General features: G+C 34.7%; 1 protein-coding gene across 1 annotated transcript in view; it reads left to right on the forward strand.

Annotated features, from left to right (window-relative positions):
• TLK1 (tousled like kinase 1) overlaps positions 1–18,988 on the forward strand; it is a 164,901-nt gene that overhangs the window by 122,422 nt on the left and 23,491 nt on the right. The window contains exon 12 of the mRNA XM_061135624.1: positions 12,952–13,018. Coding sequence (XP_060991607.1) covers positions 12,952–13,018 — 67 coding nt within the window. The remainder of the gene's footprint in view (positions 1–12,951; positions 13,019–18,988) is intronic.

Consider the following 18,988-nt stretch of genomic DNA (forward strand, 5'->3'; position numbering starts at 1 on the left):
CTAAAACTTCTTTTATATCACTTTGTGCAGAACATCTAGTAAAGTAATTAGAATAGAGATCATGAATCTTTCATTATGTCTTTATCAAGAAATTAAAGCAGAAAATAGGACTTCCCTGGTAGTCCAGTGGTTAAGAATCCGCCTGCCAATGTTCAGTCTCTGGTCGAGGAAGCTTAGACTAAGGGCAGCTTAGCCTTATGTGTCGCAGCTGCTGAGCCTGTGTACTCTAGAGCCCATGCTCTGCAACAGAGAAGCCACTGCAGTGAGAAGCCTGCACACCACAACTGGAGAGTAGCCCCTGCTCACTGCAACTAGAGAAAGCCTGCACATAGCAACAGAGACCCAGTGCAGCCACAAAATAAATACTATTAAAGAACGTTACTGCTGTGTAGTGGTTAGGATTTTAAGCTCTTTAGTCAGATGTGGAATCCAACCTTGACTTTTCCAGTTTTATTTTTTATTTTTTGGTAAACTGTTTTACTTCTTAGAGCCTCCATTTCCTTGTGAAAATACCTATGTCATAATGTTGAAAAGATGATATGAGATGAAGCTTATATAGTACTTGCATGGTTCCTGGTTGTTAACTAATTTTTAACTACCAGCAAGATTCAGTCAGGGTTTTTTTAACATTCATTTATTTTTAATTGAAGGATAATTGCTTTACAGTATTGTGTTCAGTCAAGTTTTTTAGGTGGTAATTTCTCATTCTAGTCACAAAGACTTAGTATTCAAAGTAAATAGTTTGTATCAGTTCGGTCGCGCAGTTGTGTCTGACTTTGTGACCCTGTTGACTGCAGCACTAGTTTGCATAGCTAGTGTTATCTGTGGATAATACCTAAACAACAATACATGTTAATCAAGATTTTGACTTCATGTTAAATATATTTTAAATTGTTTTGATTTTATGTGTTTTACAAAGGATGACTGCAAAGTGAACAGTAATATTTTACCTCATATTTCATATGAATGAAGTTTTAGAGGTCACTCTTTTCTCATTTAAAGCTTAAATTTTAGCTGAAGATTATATTTTATATAGAATAAAGTTATTACTTTGTGGATTACTTATATCTGGTCATTAAACTGATTGACTTTTTAAGTAATAAAACGTATTTTTAGAGCAGTTAGCTGACCACAGTATTGAGCCAAAAGTGTGGGGTTCCCATATACCTGCTGTCCTCACAGTCTCTCCCACTGCCAGTGTCCTGCACCGCAGTGACAGCTGTGACCACTGATGACCCCGTGTGACAGCCCAGAGTGTAGCATGCATCGAGGTTCACTTGTGGTGTTATATATGCTGTGGGTTTTTACAAATGAGTAAGTTTTAAAAATCCTTGCTGAAAAAAATCTGGCATTGGTACATCTAATCCATTTTAATCTCATGTATTTACTTATTTATTAGGGTTTAAGTCTCATCTTTCTTCATGCTTTGTTTATCCTGCCTAATCTCTCCTTTTTTCCTTTTACCCTATCTTAGACTGCTTAGTTTTTGTTTGTTTGATTCTTTTTCTCTATTAGAAGTACGTTGTGTTCATATACATACATAGGTATACACACACACACAACGTTACTTAAAGACACTGTCTTGTATAGTCAGTGTTCTTCTAAACTTTACCTATGTATCTGTCACTGTGTTGCTCTTCATTGATCCTGGATCTCTGATTTTTACCTCTAGTGAGATCTTTTTGCCTAAGAATACCCTTTAGTAATTTCCTTTTAGTGTGGGTCTGTTGGTACTGATGTCTTTCAGTTTTGGTTGGTCTGAAAATAACTGTTTTGCCTTCATTCTTGAAATATTTTTACTGGTTTTAGGTTGGTGGTTATTTGAAGATAGAATCTTACTGTCTTCTAACTTAAATTACTACTATTGATGAGTCAGTTGACTCTGTAGAAAATGATCTTAAATGGAGCAGAAGCAATATTTGGAGATTAGGTAACTGAGAATATTTTAAAATAAATGAGCAAGATCAGGCTATAGATTCATGAAGGCCAGAGAATTCCAAGTAGGATGAATAAAAAGAAGTACTCAAACACATCATAATGAAATTTCAGAAAATCAAGGCAAAGAGAAAAAATTCTCAAAAGCAGCCAAACAAGGGGACTTCCAGTGGTTTAGATTCTGTGCTTCCACTGCAGGGGATGCAGGTTTGATCCCTGGTTAGATGGTTAGGGAACTAAGATCTTACAGGCCATGAGGCACAGCCAAAAAAAATAGGGGCCACCAAAAGAAAAATATATTAAATGTAAAAATTAAGGGATAAAACATTCTAGACAGATGACAGTTGAAAGAAAACCATATTTACAGCAGATACAGTAAATTTTAAACCAAAAATTATAAGAAATAGTGATTATTTCATAACTATAAAAGTTTAAAATCACCAGGAATATATAATAATTCTAAATTTGGATGCATAACAACATGCCCTCAAGATAAATAAAAAATTGACAGTACTTTAAGGATATATGGACATATCCACAAATTATAATGGAGGATTTCAAAACATACATTTCTTAGTAATAGAACAGGTAGATAAAAATAAAACAATATAAAATAGAAACACAATATGAGTATAGAAAATGTCAGTGGGATTGACAGGCTTGACCGAATGAGCACGTTACCCTGTAACATTTGCAGAATATATATGTTCTTTTTAAAAATGGACTTTTATAAAAGTTGACCATGTTGAGTCATAGAACAGGTCTAAGCAAAGTTCAAAGGATTGAAAGAGTTTTATGTAAGACTGACATTGTTTCTTCCTTTAAATGTTTGGTAGTACTCATGGGTGAAACTTAACGGATTGAAATCATATAAAATATGTTCTCTCATCACAGTGGAATTAAACTAGAAATCAGAAACAAAGATAGTGCAAAAGTCTCATTGGAGATGAGAAGATATTTTTAGGTGAATGATAGTGAAAGTGCTACATGGCAAAAATTTTTCAGGTAAATCTGAAACAGTATCTAGAGAGACATTTATAGCCTTATATACATATATAGGAAAAGAAGAAAAGCTAAAACTTTTATCAGAAGATGAGCAGAATTAACCAAGAAAAGGAGGAAGAGAAAATAAGAGCAGAACTTTTGATACAGGAAATAATCATGCAATACAGAGCATCAGCCAATCCAAAAGGGATGTCTATGGGCTTTTGTGGGTGAGGAAGGACTAATACAATTGAAAACAAGAAAGGGAAAAGAATCATCAGGAATGAAAGAAACAATGTTACTATAGAATGTACACATACTTAAAAAAAATTATAAATGACTTGAATTTGAAATTTTTGTGACATGGATAAATTTCTAGAAAAATACAAGTTAACAAAATTCACACTAGAACAAACAAAATCAAATAGTTATGTAACTGTTAAAGAAATTGAATCTATAATTAAAATCTTTGATCATAGAAAACTCAGATACAGATGATTTCATCTACGAATTCCACTAGCCATTTAAGGAAGAAATAGTGCCAATCTTTCAAAACCTTTTGAAGAACAGCTAAGGGAGAAATACTTCCAACTTATTTTAGGCCAACAAAGTCATGGTGTCGAAATTCAAGAAAGACCATACAGGAAAGGAAAGTTATAGCCTAATTTGTCGTGGTGATGTTTAGTGGCTAGTTCAGTTCAGTTCAGTTGCTCAGTACTGTCCGACTCTTTGGAATCCCATGAACCACACAGCACGCCAGGCCTCCCTGTCCATCACCAACTTCTGGAGTCTACCCAAACCCATGTCCATTGAGTCGGTGATGCCATCCAACCATCTCATCCTCTGTCGTCCCCTTCTCTTCCTGCCCTCAATCTTTCCCAGCAACAGGATCTTTTCAAATGAGTCAACTCTTTGCATCAGGTGGCCAAAGTATTGGAGTTTCAGCTTCAGCATCAGTCCTTCCAATGAACACCCAGGACTGATCTCCTTTAGGATGGACTGGTTGGATCTTCTTGCAGTCCAAGGAACTCTCAAGAGTCTTCTCCAACACCACAGTTCAAAAGCATCAATTCTTCAGCCCTCAGCTTTCTTTATAGTCCAACTCTCACATCCATACATGACTACTGGAAAAACCATAGCCTTGACCAGATGGACCTTTGTTGGCAAAGTAATGTCTCTGCTTTTTAATATGCTATCTAGGTTGGTCATAACTTTCCTTCCAAGGAGTAAGCGTCTTTTAATTTCATGGCTGCAGTCACCATCTGCAGTGATTTTGGAGCCCAGAAAACTAAATTCTGTCAACTGTTTCCCCATCTATTTGCCATGAAGTGATGGGACCGGATGCCATGATCTTAAAAGAACGTTGAGCTTTAAGCCAACTTTTTTACTCTTCTTTCACTTTCATCAAGAAGCTCTTTAGTTCTTCTTTATTTTCTGCCATAAGGATGGTGTCATCTGCGTATCTGAGGTTATTGATATTTCTCCCGGCAATCTTGATTCCAGTGTGTGCTTCCTCCAGCCCAGCATTTCTCAAAATGTACTCTGCATATAAGTTAAATAAGCAGACTGACAAATATACAGCCTTGACGTACTCCTTTTCCTATTTGAAATCAGTCTGTTGTTCCATGTCGAGTTCTAACTGTTGCTTCCTGACCTGCATACAGGTTTCTCAAGAGGCAGGTCAGGTGGTCTGGTATTCTCATCTCCTTCAAAGTTTTCCACAGTTTATTGTGATCCACACAGTCAAAGGAGTGAGCATAGTCAATGAAGCAGAAATAGATGTTTTTCTGAAACTCTCTTGCTTTTTTGATGATCCAGCGAATGTTGGGCAATTTGATCTCTGGTTCCTCTGCCTTTTCTAAAACCAGCTTGAACATCTGGAATTTCACGGTTCACGTATTGCTGAAGCCTAAGTTGTGTCCAACTCTTCTGCAAACCCATGGACTGTAGCCTGCCTAGCTTCTCTGTCCATAGGATTTTCCAGGCAAAAATACTGGAGTGGATTGCCATTTCCCTCTCCAGAGTATCTTCCTGACCCAGGAATTGAACCCACATCTCTTGCATTGGCAGGCGGATTCGTTACCACTGAGCCGTCAGGGAAACCCTATTGAAAATGATAGTCTAATATCATTTGTAAAAGTAAATGCAAAAATATTAAATAAAATATTAGCAACCCCACATATAATACATAAAAATGAGAATTTATCAAGACTAATTTGGATTTATTTTAGGTATGATAGGTTGGTTTAATATAAGAAAAATCAATGTAATTTTTACATGAAAAGAAAGATTATATGATTATCTTAATAGATTCTAAAATTAAAAAAATACATTAAATTCAGCATTGATCTGTCTTTAAACTCTTAGCAAGCAACCAGTAGAAGATAATTTCCTTAATCTACAGTATACATTCATTTTTCTTTTTGCTTGCATGCCTACGTGCTGTGTTTATGGGTCCCCATGTCCTTGTGTGCCCTGTTTGTTTCTCCTGGCTTCTTTCTGCTGCTTCTGTTAAACTGAGTTCAGATATTACCTCTTATGTGCCTTTTCCCAGTTTCCTTCAGATAAAAGTTTTTTTTCTTTACACTGTGTACTCATAGCTGTATCATCCAAGATAATCGCCATATTGTAAGGTCAGCTAATTAGTGGTGTTAATCCCATTTTATCCTTTGTGTTTAAGCACATTTATAAGTCCTAAGGATTAGAATGTGGCATTTTTGGAAAGTCATTATTCTACCTACACAGCCTACCCTCTGACCTAAGATTCACTTCTTTCCCACATGCAAAATTCATTTATCCTATCTGCAAAGTCTTTGTCAACCTCAGTATAGCCTTAACTCCACATTGAAAAACCTTACCTAAATCTCATCAACTTAGACATTCCGAATTTTGTTACCTAAATAAATTACTAGTGAGACTTTGTGTATAATCTGCCCCGAGAATAATTCCTCTTAACCTATGAACCTGTGAACATCAAGAAACAAGTGACTACCTCTTCCCAAAATACAGTGATGGGGACAGCCATAGGATAAGAGTTACAGATATTTCCTTTCAAACAGAAAAAGATTAAAGGTGTCACCGATCCCAAGCAGTTTCAAAATCCATCCAGGCAAACTCAGGTTTCAAGATCTGGTAATAATTTTTCTGTAGCTTGTGACTTTTCAAGCTTCTGTCCTCTGTTTTTCATGAAGATTTCTTTTTTGTGAAGGTTAGCGTGTATTTGCTGCTGAGTAGCTTTAAAGCCAGTTTCTTGTTTGTAGAGTTTTGACTGTTTGACAGCCTTTCACTTTGTGCTGTCTGTGTCCCTTAAAACCCAAGCTGGCAGTGTTTTTGTTGGTATAAAGTTCTCAGGAATCTTGTGGATCTCTCATGTGTGACACAAGCATTATTCCATTAGACACCCACCAGGTTTTTTTTTCCTAGATAATTTTATCACTATTTTTTACTTCTGCTGAGAAGGCTGAAGGAATCTGTGAGTCACACACTTCATCTTTTTAAAGACTGTTTATGTGATGAATACTCTGGCTTCTCAGGAATATTAGCAAAAGGTTGTTCAACTATACCCTCCATTTTAAGAGCAGCTTGACCATGAATCTCAATTTTGGTGTATTTTGCACTCTGAATAAAATGAAAATTTCTTAAACCATTAAATCTTGGTTGGATTAAACTCATTAAATTTTTGGTTGAACATTTCTTATTTCTTACCTTTGATTTATCTTTTCTCACATTTTAGTGTAAACAGTGAGAAGAAACCAGTCCAGACTTTAAACACTGTTTGGAAATCTGCAGAGTTCATTTCTTACATGCTTGGCTTTCTGTATAACTACAGGATACAGTCTTGCTTAGCTTTCTTTCACTATAACAAGGATTCCTCCAGTTTTCTATAACATATTTTTCCTTTCCTTCTGAGTTTTCACCAGTAGCACCTCTCCTATCTACCAGATGATCCATTCATGACAATTTAGGTGTCCTCTTAAGGCAGTATGTTTTCCACACTGTGCTTCTTGTGGAATTCCTCACATCCCCACTTGGCAGAGTTATTAATATTCATATTTCTGCTAATAGTCTATTAAAGGCAGCCTAAGGTTATTTTAAAATCATGCTCCTCTGAATTCTCCTAGCCTCTTGCTCACTGCCCACTTCCAAAGTCACTTCTATATTTTTAGGTGTTTGTTACGGAAATATCCCCTTTCTAGGTGCCAGGATCTGTACTAATTTCATACTGCCACTGTAACAGATTGCCACAAATTCAGTGAGTTAAAACAACACAAATTTATTATCTTATAGTTTTGGAGATCACAAATCCAAAATGGATCTCGTTGGGCTAAAATCAGGATGTTTTCGGGGGTGCATTATTCGTGGTGGCTCTAGAAAACAATCCTTGCTTTTTCCAGCTTCTAGAGCCTGTCCACATTCCTTGGTTCATGATCCCCTTCCAACTGCAAGCCAGCAGTGGCAAGTCAAGTCTTTGTCATGTCATGTCACTGTGATTCCACATCTCTGCCCATCTCCTCGAATTTTAAGGCCTCTTGTGATTACCCTGAGTCCACAAAGGGTAATCCAGAATAAATCCCTATTTTAAAGTAAGCTAATTAGCAGCTTTAATTCCACCTGCTACTGTAATTCTCCTTTGCTGTGTAACTTAGCATACTCACATCTCCAGGAATTAGGATGTAGACATCTCTATGAGGCTGCTGCTCTACACACCATGCCAGCACTTGGTGTGAGTCATTCGTTCTTTTCTTTCTTTTTTTTGTATATTGAACCCTGGGCTCTTCAGAGGAAATTAGTTTCATCCTTCCCATATTCTCCCATTTCTTTTCCCTAGTGGTACTTAAAAAAAAAATTTTAGGTTAAATTTGCATAATATACAGTTATCCATTTAAAAGCATATAGTTCAGTGGCATTTAGTGCATTCACAGTGCTATGCAGTGTTGTGCAACCAAGACCTCCCTTTATTTTTGGAACATCTTACTCATCCAGAACACCTAATGCCCATTAATTAATCACTCCCCATTCCTGCCTCCCTGCATCCTCCTGGTAACAGTCTGCTTTCTCCATGGATTTGCCTCTTCTGGATACAGTAGATGTCTGTCCTTACGGCAGTACCACACCCTTTTAATGACCATAGCTGTGTTAATTTTTGAAATAGGAAGTATGAGTCCTTCTTTTTCAACATTGTTTTGTTTGTTTGAGGACCCTTGCACATTGCATTTTAATAAAGAATCAGCTTTCCCGTTTCAACAAAATGGGTGATACGTATTTTAATCAGGATTATATTGGGTCTGTGAGTCACTTTGGGGAAGAATTGCCCTCTTAACAATAGTAAGTCTGCTAATCTTAAGGACATGAGTACTCATGTTCTTTCATTTAATTAGTATGCTTTCATTTCTTCAGCAATATTTTGTAGTTTTTAGCATCCGAGTCACTTCCTGAGTAATTTGATCCTATGTATATTATTGTTTTGGGTTCTATTATTAATTGAATTGTATTCTTAGTATCTTTTTTACATTGTTCATTGCTGATGTATACAAACACATTTGATTTTTGTGTGTTGATCTCATGCCCTGCAACTTTTCTGAATTTATTAGCTCTTGTTCATTTTTAGAGATTTTCTACATGTAGAGTTAAGTCATCTGTGACTAGAAATAGTTTTACTTCTTCCTTTCCAATTTCAGTGTATTTTTTTTCCTTAAGTCCTCTGAGAGGACTTCCAGTACAATATTGAACAGCAGTGGTGAAAGCATTCTTGTCTTGTTCCTGGCCTTAAGGGGAAAGTTTTTACTCTTTCACCATTGAGTGTGATGTTAGTTATGGTTTTTTAAATAAGTGCCCTTTATCATGTTAAGGAAATTTTTTTTCTATTTCTAGTTTTTTTTTTTAGGGCTCTTCAAAAGCAGAGTAGTCTCATCTACTTCCTCTCTCATTTAAAAAAGTCTACTTCTCAGTGTGCAGCTTAGTTCAGTATCCTGTAAAAGTTTGCTAAATTGTACAAAAAAAACTGGCTTGATATTTTTTTGTCTTAAGTGCCTTTAACATTCTGTTTACCAGATCTTGTATTCCTTAACTTGAGACTTCAGATTAGTTTCCTGCTTAAACAGAATACCGTTAAAGAATTGGATATCAGTGTCTTTGAAATGCATATTCTCTGTTTTATGCAGATATCTTACATTTCTATTAAACTCTTGGAAAACAATTTTTGAATTAAAAATAAAATTCTCATTCATTCAGTTCAGTTCAATTCAGTCACTCAGTCAAGTCCGACTCAACTGAGTCGGACTTGAAACCCCATGAACTGCAGCACGACAGGCCTCCTTGTCTATCACCAACTCCTGGAGTTCACCCAAACTCATGTCCATTGAGTTGGTGATGCCATCCAACCATCTCATCGTCTGTCGTCCCCTTCTCCTCCTGCCTTCAATCTTTCCCAGCATCAGGATCTTTTCAAATGAGTCAGCTCTTCGCATCAGGTGGCCAGAGTGTTGGAGTTTCAGCTTCACCATCAGTCTTTCCAGTGAACACGCAGGACTGATCTCCTTTAGGATGGACTGATTGGGTCTCTTTGCAGTCCAAGGGACTCTCGAGAGTCTTCTCCAACACCACAGTTCAAAAGCATCAATTCTTTGGCGCTCAGCTTGCTTTATTCATTCATCCTCACTGTGAAAGATTATCAGTGGTTAAATTTTATGTTTGAGTTTTAAATTTCTTGGCTTTTTGAATAATTTTGTGTTAACCTACTGAACAGTTTTATTTATGATTTTTAACATCTCCTAAATACATATACATAAATGTGTAATAAAAATTAATATTCAATCTATAATATGAGATATGATTCATAAAGGGAGAGATTGGACTTTTCTTTGCACTCTATGAATAAGAGACTTGCTAAGTAATTTAAGCAATAGACTTGCTTAAGAGGGTGGATGTTTTTTAAGCATCTTATAAAGCACATCATAAAATTACTTGATGTGGCAATTAAGTCATCAAAATTAGTATTTTCCTAGGTTACCTCTTTCCATATATAAAATAAAATCCAGTTTCTTTAAGTAAGATTGTCCCCATAAGTAAGATTGTCCCCAATTAATTTTATCTAAATACATTTAAATTTTATCTGTAAGTATTTTTCATCAATGGAAATAAATACCAGATACAGTGCTAATATGGCCCATGGGGTCGCAAAGAGTCAGACACAACTGAGTGACTTCACTTTTCACTTTATAAAGTGCTAATATATGTCAGGTGCTTTCTGATAAGGAAGTGCAAAGTAATGTAAGAAAAGTCTTTTGCTGTTTGGTGATTTGCATTCTATTTTGTGAGACAGGAATAGGAATTCTTAAACTGCTATGTTTGAACTACAAAGTTACATATATGTGAAATTAAATACCATGATCATAAAACGGTAAGAATTACTGTCCAAGAAAGTCAGTAGCCTAGTATTTAGTACTGTCTGTACATATTGATGCTTCAAAACCCAGCAGAGAGAAATTAGTATGTCTATATTTTGCTGTTTATTTGAAGCTTTATAATGGTAGTAATCAAATGCAGTAAAGAAATAGCAAAATACTGTTGCTGCTGAGGGTTACCATTAATCTTTAGTGAGAATTGCATGTGTTTCATATTAGGATTAGACCTATAAAATAATGCTCTGAGGTCAATGCTTTTGAAATCAATGAGGTATCATTATATTAAGTAAATTTAGGGAAGGGACTATTTGTGTGTATTTGCTTTAATTAAAGGGATATAGATGATGTATATTTGAGCCACAGCACAAACATATTAACAACTGGAACTGAATGCTAGTTAATAGCCAATATGCATTACATTATAAAATATATAAGATTAACCATACAGTATTCAACAGACTAAGACACCATGGAACTAATTGACATTGATTTATTATTAACTCAGAAGAACAGTAGCTATTGAAAACTACTGCCAACTTACAACAGTCAAAAATTTTAGGAAACTAAATTAGCCATACTAATTTTACCTTATGAATACTAAATTTAGCTGTATTTTAACTCAATAAAAACCAAAGTATAGAATTGTGTTTTATTCCTGTACAGAAACAAACAAAATATTTACATATTTAAAAGGTTAGCTCTGAGCCCATCCTATGGTCTACTGGTGGGCCTAAGACCTTACTTTAAGAATAGTAAATTACTATATTGTTATACAGGTAATTTCCATTGATGGCATATATGCATATTCAGAAACTATTTGCCAAAATTCCTGTGGCTTTAATTTACTGAACTAGTTGAGATATTATCAGTTTTAGTTTCCAAACCACTTTTTAAAAAAAAATAACCAGGTTTCCCTCTTCTTGTTTCATTCCATCTGCATGAATGTTTCACATTCACAGTGCCGTGTTTAGTTCTCTAAATTTATGTTAAGCAACTGCTGCAACTATATTGCTATATTCAGTATAATAAAATCTGGTGGTTATGTTAACCTAAGACTGGGTAGAGAGAGTTAATTTTAAATGTTTGTTTTTCACTCTTAAGATATTTCTGGTGGAATACTAACTGAATTTCTTGGAGGTTTTTGATTATTTCATTTGAATGCCTTTTCTATGATATTAATATTTTAATTAGCATCTAGCTTAAGGGAAATAGCATTTATACTGAATGTTGCTGAGGGATGTAAACCAAGCATAAATAAATCGTACTTGGGGTTTGGAGCGTAACCAAATAGACCCAGAATACATAAGTAAACAAGGGCCCAAGTATGAGAGATAAATGCAGTCCTTTCAGCACTGGGGATGAGATGGATGTTGTTTTGGTGTGTGTGTGTGTGTGTGTTTTCCTCTTTCACTTTAATGATACAGAACCATGTTTTCTTATGAAATATTATAATCGGTCTATATCTTACTAAAATTCTACATTAAACTACAGTTGAACCCTAAACAACATGAGGGTTTGGGGCTCTAACCCTCCCTACAGTTGAAAATTTGCATATAACTTCACAGCTGGCCTCTATATCTGCAATTCCACATCCACAGAGTCAGCCAGCTCCAAACTATGTAGTGTACTATAATATGTATTTATTTTTAAAATCTTCATGTACGTGGACCTGTGCAATTCAAACCCTTGTTATTCAAGGGTCAGCTTCAGTGATCTTTTCTAATTTAAAGAAGAATATTTGAAATTAATAATAAAACAACCATAAAGTACTCTCACGTGTGTATCTACTTATATTTATTAATTATTTGGTAGTTTTTGGCAACCCTATCTCACTTATTCACTAGCACATGGAAGCAGAGAAGAGAAAAATATCTTTGTTTCTTTCTTTCTTAAACCAGTGCCCAAATTGGACTGATTACCTTTGCAGTAATCTCCCAGTGCTCTTAAAGTAAAATGAAATTCATTCCTTGGTCTAAAATCCATCCTGCTTTTAGATGCTGTTCCCCTGCTTTCTCTCTTTTGCTGACAGCCTCTTTGACTATATTCTGATACTTGGCGTTTTTTTTCCTCTTCTCAGTATCAGTCTATTTCTATCTTGGTGTCTTTGTACCTGCTTTAACCTGTGTCTAGAACATACTCCCCTCTGTCCTCTTGTGGCTGTCCTTTTGACATTCAGATCAAGACTATCTCCCTAAAACTCGGTGCAAATTAGTATAACACAGTCAGTTATTATCACACCAGCCTTTCTAATTCTCTGTATAACACTTACTGTTATTTGGGATTGTTTCATTTCTGAACTAAATTGTTTTTCTTCTGCTTCCTTACCCCTATACTCCCACTATGAAGTGTAAGTTCAAACCAGAGTGTATTGAGAAACTTTTTCATTGCATCCTTAGGATCTAAATTCATGGTACTCATTAAATAGTTGTTGAATTTATAAGTCAGTCAAGTTTTTCATCTGTATTAGATACTCTGAAGAATACCTTCAAGCACTTTAGGCTTATGTGTTTGGGGCTGAAAGTTGTCAACATTTTAGTAATTTTATTTGATTAATTTTATTTTGCTGGTTATTAATAAGAAATAATAAGTATTAATCTTAATATCTAGAATCACAATTTCATTTTGACAGGTTGACTTTGGCAGAATATCATGAACAGGAAGAAATTTTCAAACTTAGACTAGGACATCTCAAAAAGGTACGTGAAGCATATGCTGGCCATTTTATTTTACCAGAGGTTGTGGAAAGTTGTGTTATACGTTTCATATTAAAGAAGGCAAAACTTAAAGAGAAAAAGGACCCAAATTTAAAACTTTAGACCAAAAAAATAAAAGAGGGGCATAAAAGTTGCATTTTTATGTTGAGTATATTAAAATAACATTCCTTTACCTTGTGGTAATTTACAAACATTTCAGATACTGATAATACCGTGTCCCTGGGACTTCTCAATGCAGGGGGATGCTGATTTGGTCCCTGGTCTGGGGACTAAGATCCCACATGACGCATGTGGTCAAAAAGTTAAAAAACAAAAACCCTTATCCCTGTAGTGGAGGAATGATCCTGGACAGAACTCCAGGTTCTTAAGACTACTGTTAAATGCTATCTGTTTTTTGTTTTTTTTTTTAAAGCTTTATTTTTAAGATAAAATGTAAGATTCTATGTTGTGTCCATTTCATAACAAATTGAAACAACTGTAAATTAATAACAGGTTTCTTTGACTTAACTTTAAAGTTACCAAATACCTGATTAAATGTTTCAGTTAAAATATTTACATTGGCAAATTTAGAAGAGCCTGATCATTGGTAATAATATGAAGTGATATAATTCAGAAAAATGTTGCTATATGTTAGTAAGTTTTTATAATGTAAAGCTATGTACTTGTTTGTAAACTCTGAAATTGTATTCAGTTCATTGTTTTTTAGTTCGTATTTTTAATTCAAACCATTTCAGAGAAATAATAGATTTTCCCCCTCAAAATGAAATTACTGACAGCTATAAAATTCTTTTTCTTTGATCCAGTTTTTAAATTCTGTGGTCTGCTTATCACATTACTTACATTGTTTAAATAGGCTGAGCAATAGCTAAAATTAAGTGAACTAAATGAAGATAGTATCTATCAAGTCATCTCCCTGAGGTAGGGTGAGGTAGGTCAGAGAAACCCATTCTTGTAGCAGCCACCATCTCATTATAGATGTTCTTATTTTTTGAATAGGACTTCCCTGGTGGCTTAGATCATAAAGCATCTGCCTACAATGTGGAGACACGGGTTCAATCCCTGGGTTGGGAAGATCCTCTGGAGAAGGGAATGGCAACCCACTCCAGTACTCTTGCCTGGAAAATCCCTTGGACAGAGGAGCCTGGTAGGCTACAGTCCATGGGGTCACAAAGAGTCGGACACGACTAAGCAACTAAACTAAATTATTTTGGAATGCTGTCAACATGCTTCAAATTCCTGCCATTTAGTTACAGGGAACAGAAAAAAATTATATTTTTTATACATACATATTTGTATATTGGAGAAGGGAATGGCAACCCACTCCAGTATTCTTGCCTGTAGAATTCCATGAACAGAGGAGCCATGGGGTCGCAAAGAGTCAGACACAACTGAGCGACTTTCACCTCACATATGTGTATATATGCAGACACATATATATGTGTGTAATTTGTATTAGTGTTCTTTACTGTGCCCCTGCTCAGAAAAGCTTCAGCCTAACTACTTGAACAGTAAATTCTAAAATGAATTTATTCTGATCTGTTTTGTTCTGTTTTATATTCTGTTCTGTTGTAATTATTGATATTTCTCTTGTTCTTTGATATAAGTAGACAACTTCAGTCTGTTTTGTAACTGATGGAGTTGTAACGGGACTATAGAAGGGAAGTGGTGATTCTGTTGTTCAGAATTAGACAAGTATTTGTCTGCCCATGTAAGCTATTTTGATAGAGACCTGTGTTTGATGTTCCATATAAAGAAAGATTTATCAATTATTTTCTGACCAGCCTTTCATGATAATGGGATACTAAAGTGTATAGTCAACTGGAGGGTTATTATTTTCCCACATAATAGTAAATTTCAGATTACTCTTTCTAATGATGAGTTTTACATGTCTTATGGAAACCTGTTATAAAATCTGAAATGATAAAGCAGTTAAATTAGGAATCTGCTATTTGTATCACAGAAATACTTAAAAGGATTCAGAGGACAGTTTGTTTTTACTTTTTGATTGGTGAGTGGTTGGTTGATTTTAAAGCTTTCCTGGTACATTGAAAATATTTTATTTCTCTGAAACATTTCTATTTTATAAAGTAAGGTACATATACTTAAATTTCTAGATATTATATAAACAGTTGTAAGCTTTTGTAGTTTACTACACCTTCTTTTCTAACTTCCGTATTATCTTTTTTCCCAGTGTTTGACTTCTCCATTTTTGTATTTACTCAGTCTAATAATTGTCCCTTCCATAATCCTTTTCCTGTTTTATTTTTTCAGCTTTTCTCAAATTTACTGAGCAGTTTTAGATTTCTAACTTTATCTTCTTCTTAACCAATTTACAACATTACTTTTCTTTGATCTCTATCATGGAATATTTTGGAAGAATTGATGAATTAATGCTGAAATATACTCTCATGCTTTGAATTCTCACATTTACTTCTGACTTTTTTGGTTGAGAAGAATGAATGCATTATGAAGAAAGTTGCTAGTAGTACACAGAGAACAAAATTGAGTAAGTAGTGTCACCTTAGAGTACAAATAAATAGTAGTAGTCTGATTTCCACTGGGTATTAATTTTTGAGTTGTACAGTTTAAGAATAATAGGCATTCAGTTACATGTGTTAAAAATAAGTTATTTGGCATTCTAAAGCACAGTTGGAAAGTAGGTCATTAAAAATAGGTTATTCTGGTGTCTAAAACACAAGTAGATTGGACACTTTTAACACATACAGAACAAGCTTGAGTTGAAAAAAAAAAAGGTGTTATCACCTCTATCTTAAGCCAACATGAACCATACGCCGACATCTAACTATATAGTTTTTACCATAGGCTGGATCTGATCTGTGAGTGTTTGATGTCCATGTAACCTGTGCAGGAATTAATCATGTGACCTACGTCAGATTAGGGTTTAGATTTGGAGCCCAATATACCTCCTACATTACCAAAGGTGACTTTCACTCTCCCTTCAATAAAAACTCTTGAAGTTAGATGGAGTTATTAATTTGTTGGCACCAAAGGAAAAAACTTCCATCATTGATGAAACCCATACCATTTGGACATAGAAGACTAGAAGACCTACTTAACTTTTTCTTGAGATAATTTATGATGTACAGAGTATTTTATAAAGATAATCATAATAATTGAATAGGTAAACAGAAATATGAATAAGTGTTTACCACTGAATAAATCATAAAGTCCAGTTCATATTCTGTACTATTCTGCAGGGCTAGAAACATAATAATCCAAATCCAGTGAATCTGTTAGTGTGATAGAGTAACAAATGAGAGTTCAGCAGTAAGTCTGTGGCTAAAATAAATTCTCATTCCTGGTTACCACCAAATAGTAAATGTAAACTTACTTAAGGACTTATTGTCTTCTGAAATTAAGAAAATTATTGTTCAGCATCATCTTTTTTAATATATTAAGAATTGTTTAATATTGTTTTAGTTATCAGTTTATGAAATTATTGCTCACTCATTCACTAAGTGATTTATTTCCACATTTCAGGGGAATTACATAATATTACATTTTATACACTTTGAATTTTTAACCATTCTAGAGAGAACATGGATGTTAAATTTGAATGCCAGGCTCTTTGTTTGCTTTGTCTAAATTAATATAGCCAGTAACTAGCAAAGCCAAAACTTGAACCTTTTTCCACTGCTACTTCAGTGGAAGTATCCTTACACTTTATTCCTACAATTCTTTAGTTGTAGATGGATAGCAAGTTGATGCTTTTGTATACAGAATTGATTCCCTTATAGCTTTCTTTGCATCTTTCTTAGAGTAGTAGGAATGTTTGCTTTCCTTTTTTCCCCCAGAAATAGACTGTTTTATTTTCATCACAGATAAAGTAGAGCAATTAAATTCTTCACACACATACTTCTTTCTCTCTTTCTCTCATATATTACTTTCCTTGGGTAGCCTGTTAGTGACTATTCTGTCAATTAGAATATTTCTTTATTATTAATTGGTTTACTGTTTTTCATTATAAATTTATCTTTAAAGGTCAACAGGAAATGCATGTTTTGGGAGGTAACATGTGTTAATACTCTCTAGTGTAGTTTTACCTTTATACAGCTAAAGATTTAATAGAATGTAAAGGAAGTATATAGTAAAATATATGTATATTATACAAATTACTCCTGAAACTTACCAAAGTAACTTTTTGCTACTAGTCATTATGCGCAGACTTCCTTGATTATCACTTATAAGCTTGTAGTTGCAATGAGAATAATTTCATATGTTTAAGATGTTGTTCCTTTAAGGTGGAGCAACTAAATCCAATAATATACCTGTGCCACATGAGGCATCTCTGGCTTTACGAAAAACTAATAAGCCCTGTACTGGTTAGCTTTTATAGTTGATCCTGTTTTAATACCAGTCTTGATGAATTCTAGTTATGAGAAAGTCATTTATCTTTGTAATTTGAGGAGTCCGACTAGGTGGTTGTTTGTATAACTCTGATCGTAATTCTAGAATTGAGGAAAACTATGTGGATGTGCTTTCCAAGGATTATTACTAAACTAATATAAACAACTTAAAAAAAAACAAACCCTGATAAACCATCTTCCTTGTAATAGATTGTCTCTCTAGTCACAATATTATTTAAAAATATAAATTACCAATTATAATACCCCAAAATAAAGAGAAAGTAGGAATTTTGAAAGTTATTGGGACCAATAACTATATCATACCACTGCTGTTTGACTCAAGTTTGTGATGTGAACAGCATGTGGAGGTGTTTATTCTGGTCTTCGAATTTTTTTTGTCTTCTGGATTTTAAATATTTGATTAGTTGGAGAGAATGCATATAGAAGATTTCACATCTCAGTATGGAATATTAGATAGTGTAGCAGGGATGGACTTTAATGTATGTGTTTTGGGGTGTGTGTGTGAGAGAGAGAGTTATAAACCCTGAATTTAAATACCAGAAGTTTTTAGGAAAAAAATAACCAACTTGTAATTGAAACAGGATTAGTCAAGAACCATCAGCACCAACACAAGTGTATCTTTGCAGACCGAAGGAATCAGCTAAACAATTACGGTCATCTCAATCTCTACTAAAACAAAAATCGCATCCAACATGCCACCTGACACCATTTCTTTCTCTCTTTCTCCTTTGCTCCTTGCGATGTGGCATTCATCTCTCCTTGTGCCTCCGTTCTGAAGAGATAACAGTATAGCAACAACTCTGCCACTGAAATCCTGTTCTCTGACCGATATTGGCACCTGCAAAGAGAAACAACCAGTAACAGGCAGCAGCAGCATCAGTATTAATCTTCCATGATGAAATCTTTACAGGTCAAGAACAAGCACACAGCTCTTTTCTCACTCCTTCACAGTGGACCATGCAACTAGTTGAAATGGAAGACAATGGATTGTCTGCAAGCCTTTTGAACAGTGGAGAATACAGGGCACTGGTTTTAGGTGAATTAATCCCCAAATATTCTTGAAGTTTGATATCTCCTTTGGTCTTTCTTTCTAGAATACCATTGTCATCTGATTTATCAAATCCTTAGTATGACCACAAAGAATACATTTGTGTATGTGACACCTCTTGTCACTTTAGGTATGAATAAAAATATGAAAACAGTTAATGCTAGAGAGCTTAATCTCTAAAACTGCGTGTGCACCTCTCTACTCAAGAAAATTTTCTCTCAAAGCCAACCACGTTGTATGTTATATTTCTCTAGAACATAACACAAGATGGCTACTTATGTAGGAAGTAGTTTTCAGTGAAGTCTAGTGAAAATGCATTCATCACACTAGAAAAAGTCACTGTTAAGCCCACAAAGACTATACGAGGTTCCTGACTTCTTGGTATGTGTGGGCAAGAAAAGTGCCAAGAGTGTTGGAATTCTAAACTTGACATTTTGTGCATAGTTCTGCTTCTGTTTAAAAATGAGTACTATTCTGTGAAAGCTGTACTTTAGAGAACATGGAACTAGCTGTAGA

This window comes from Dama dama, chromosome 33 (genome assembly GCF_033118175.1).
Source record: "Dama dama isolate Ldn47 chromosome 33, ASM3311817v1, whole genome shotgun sequence".
Taxonomy (NCBI): Eukaryota; Metazoa; Chordata; class Mammalia; order Artiodactyla; family Cervidae; genus Dama; species Dama dama.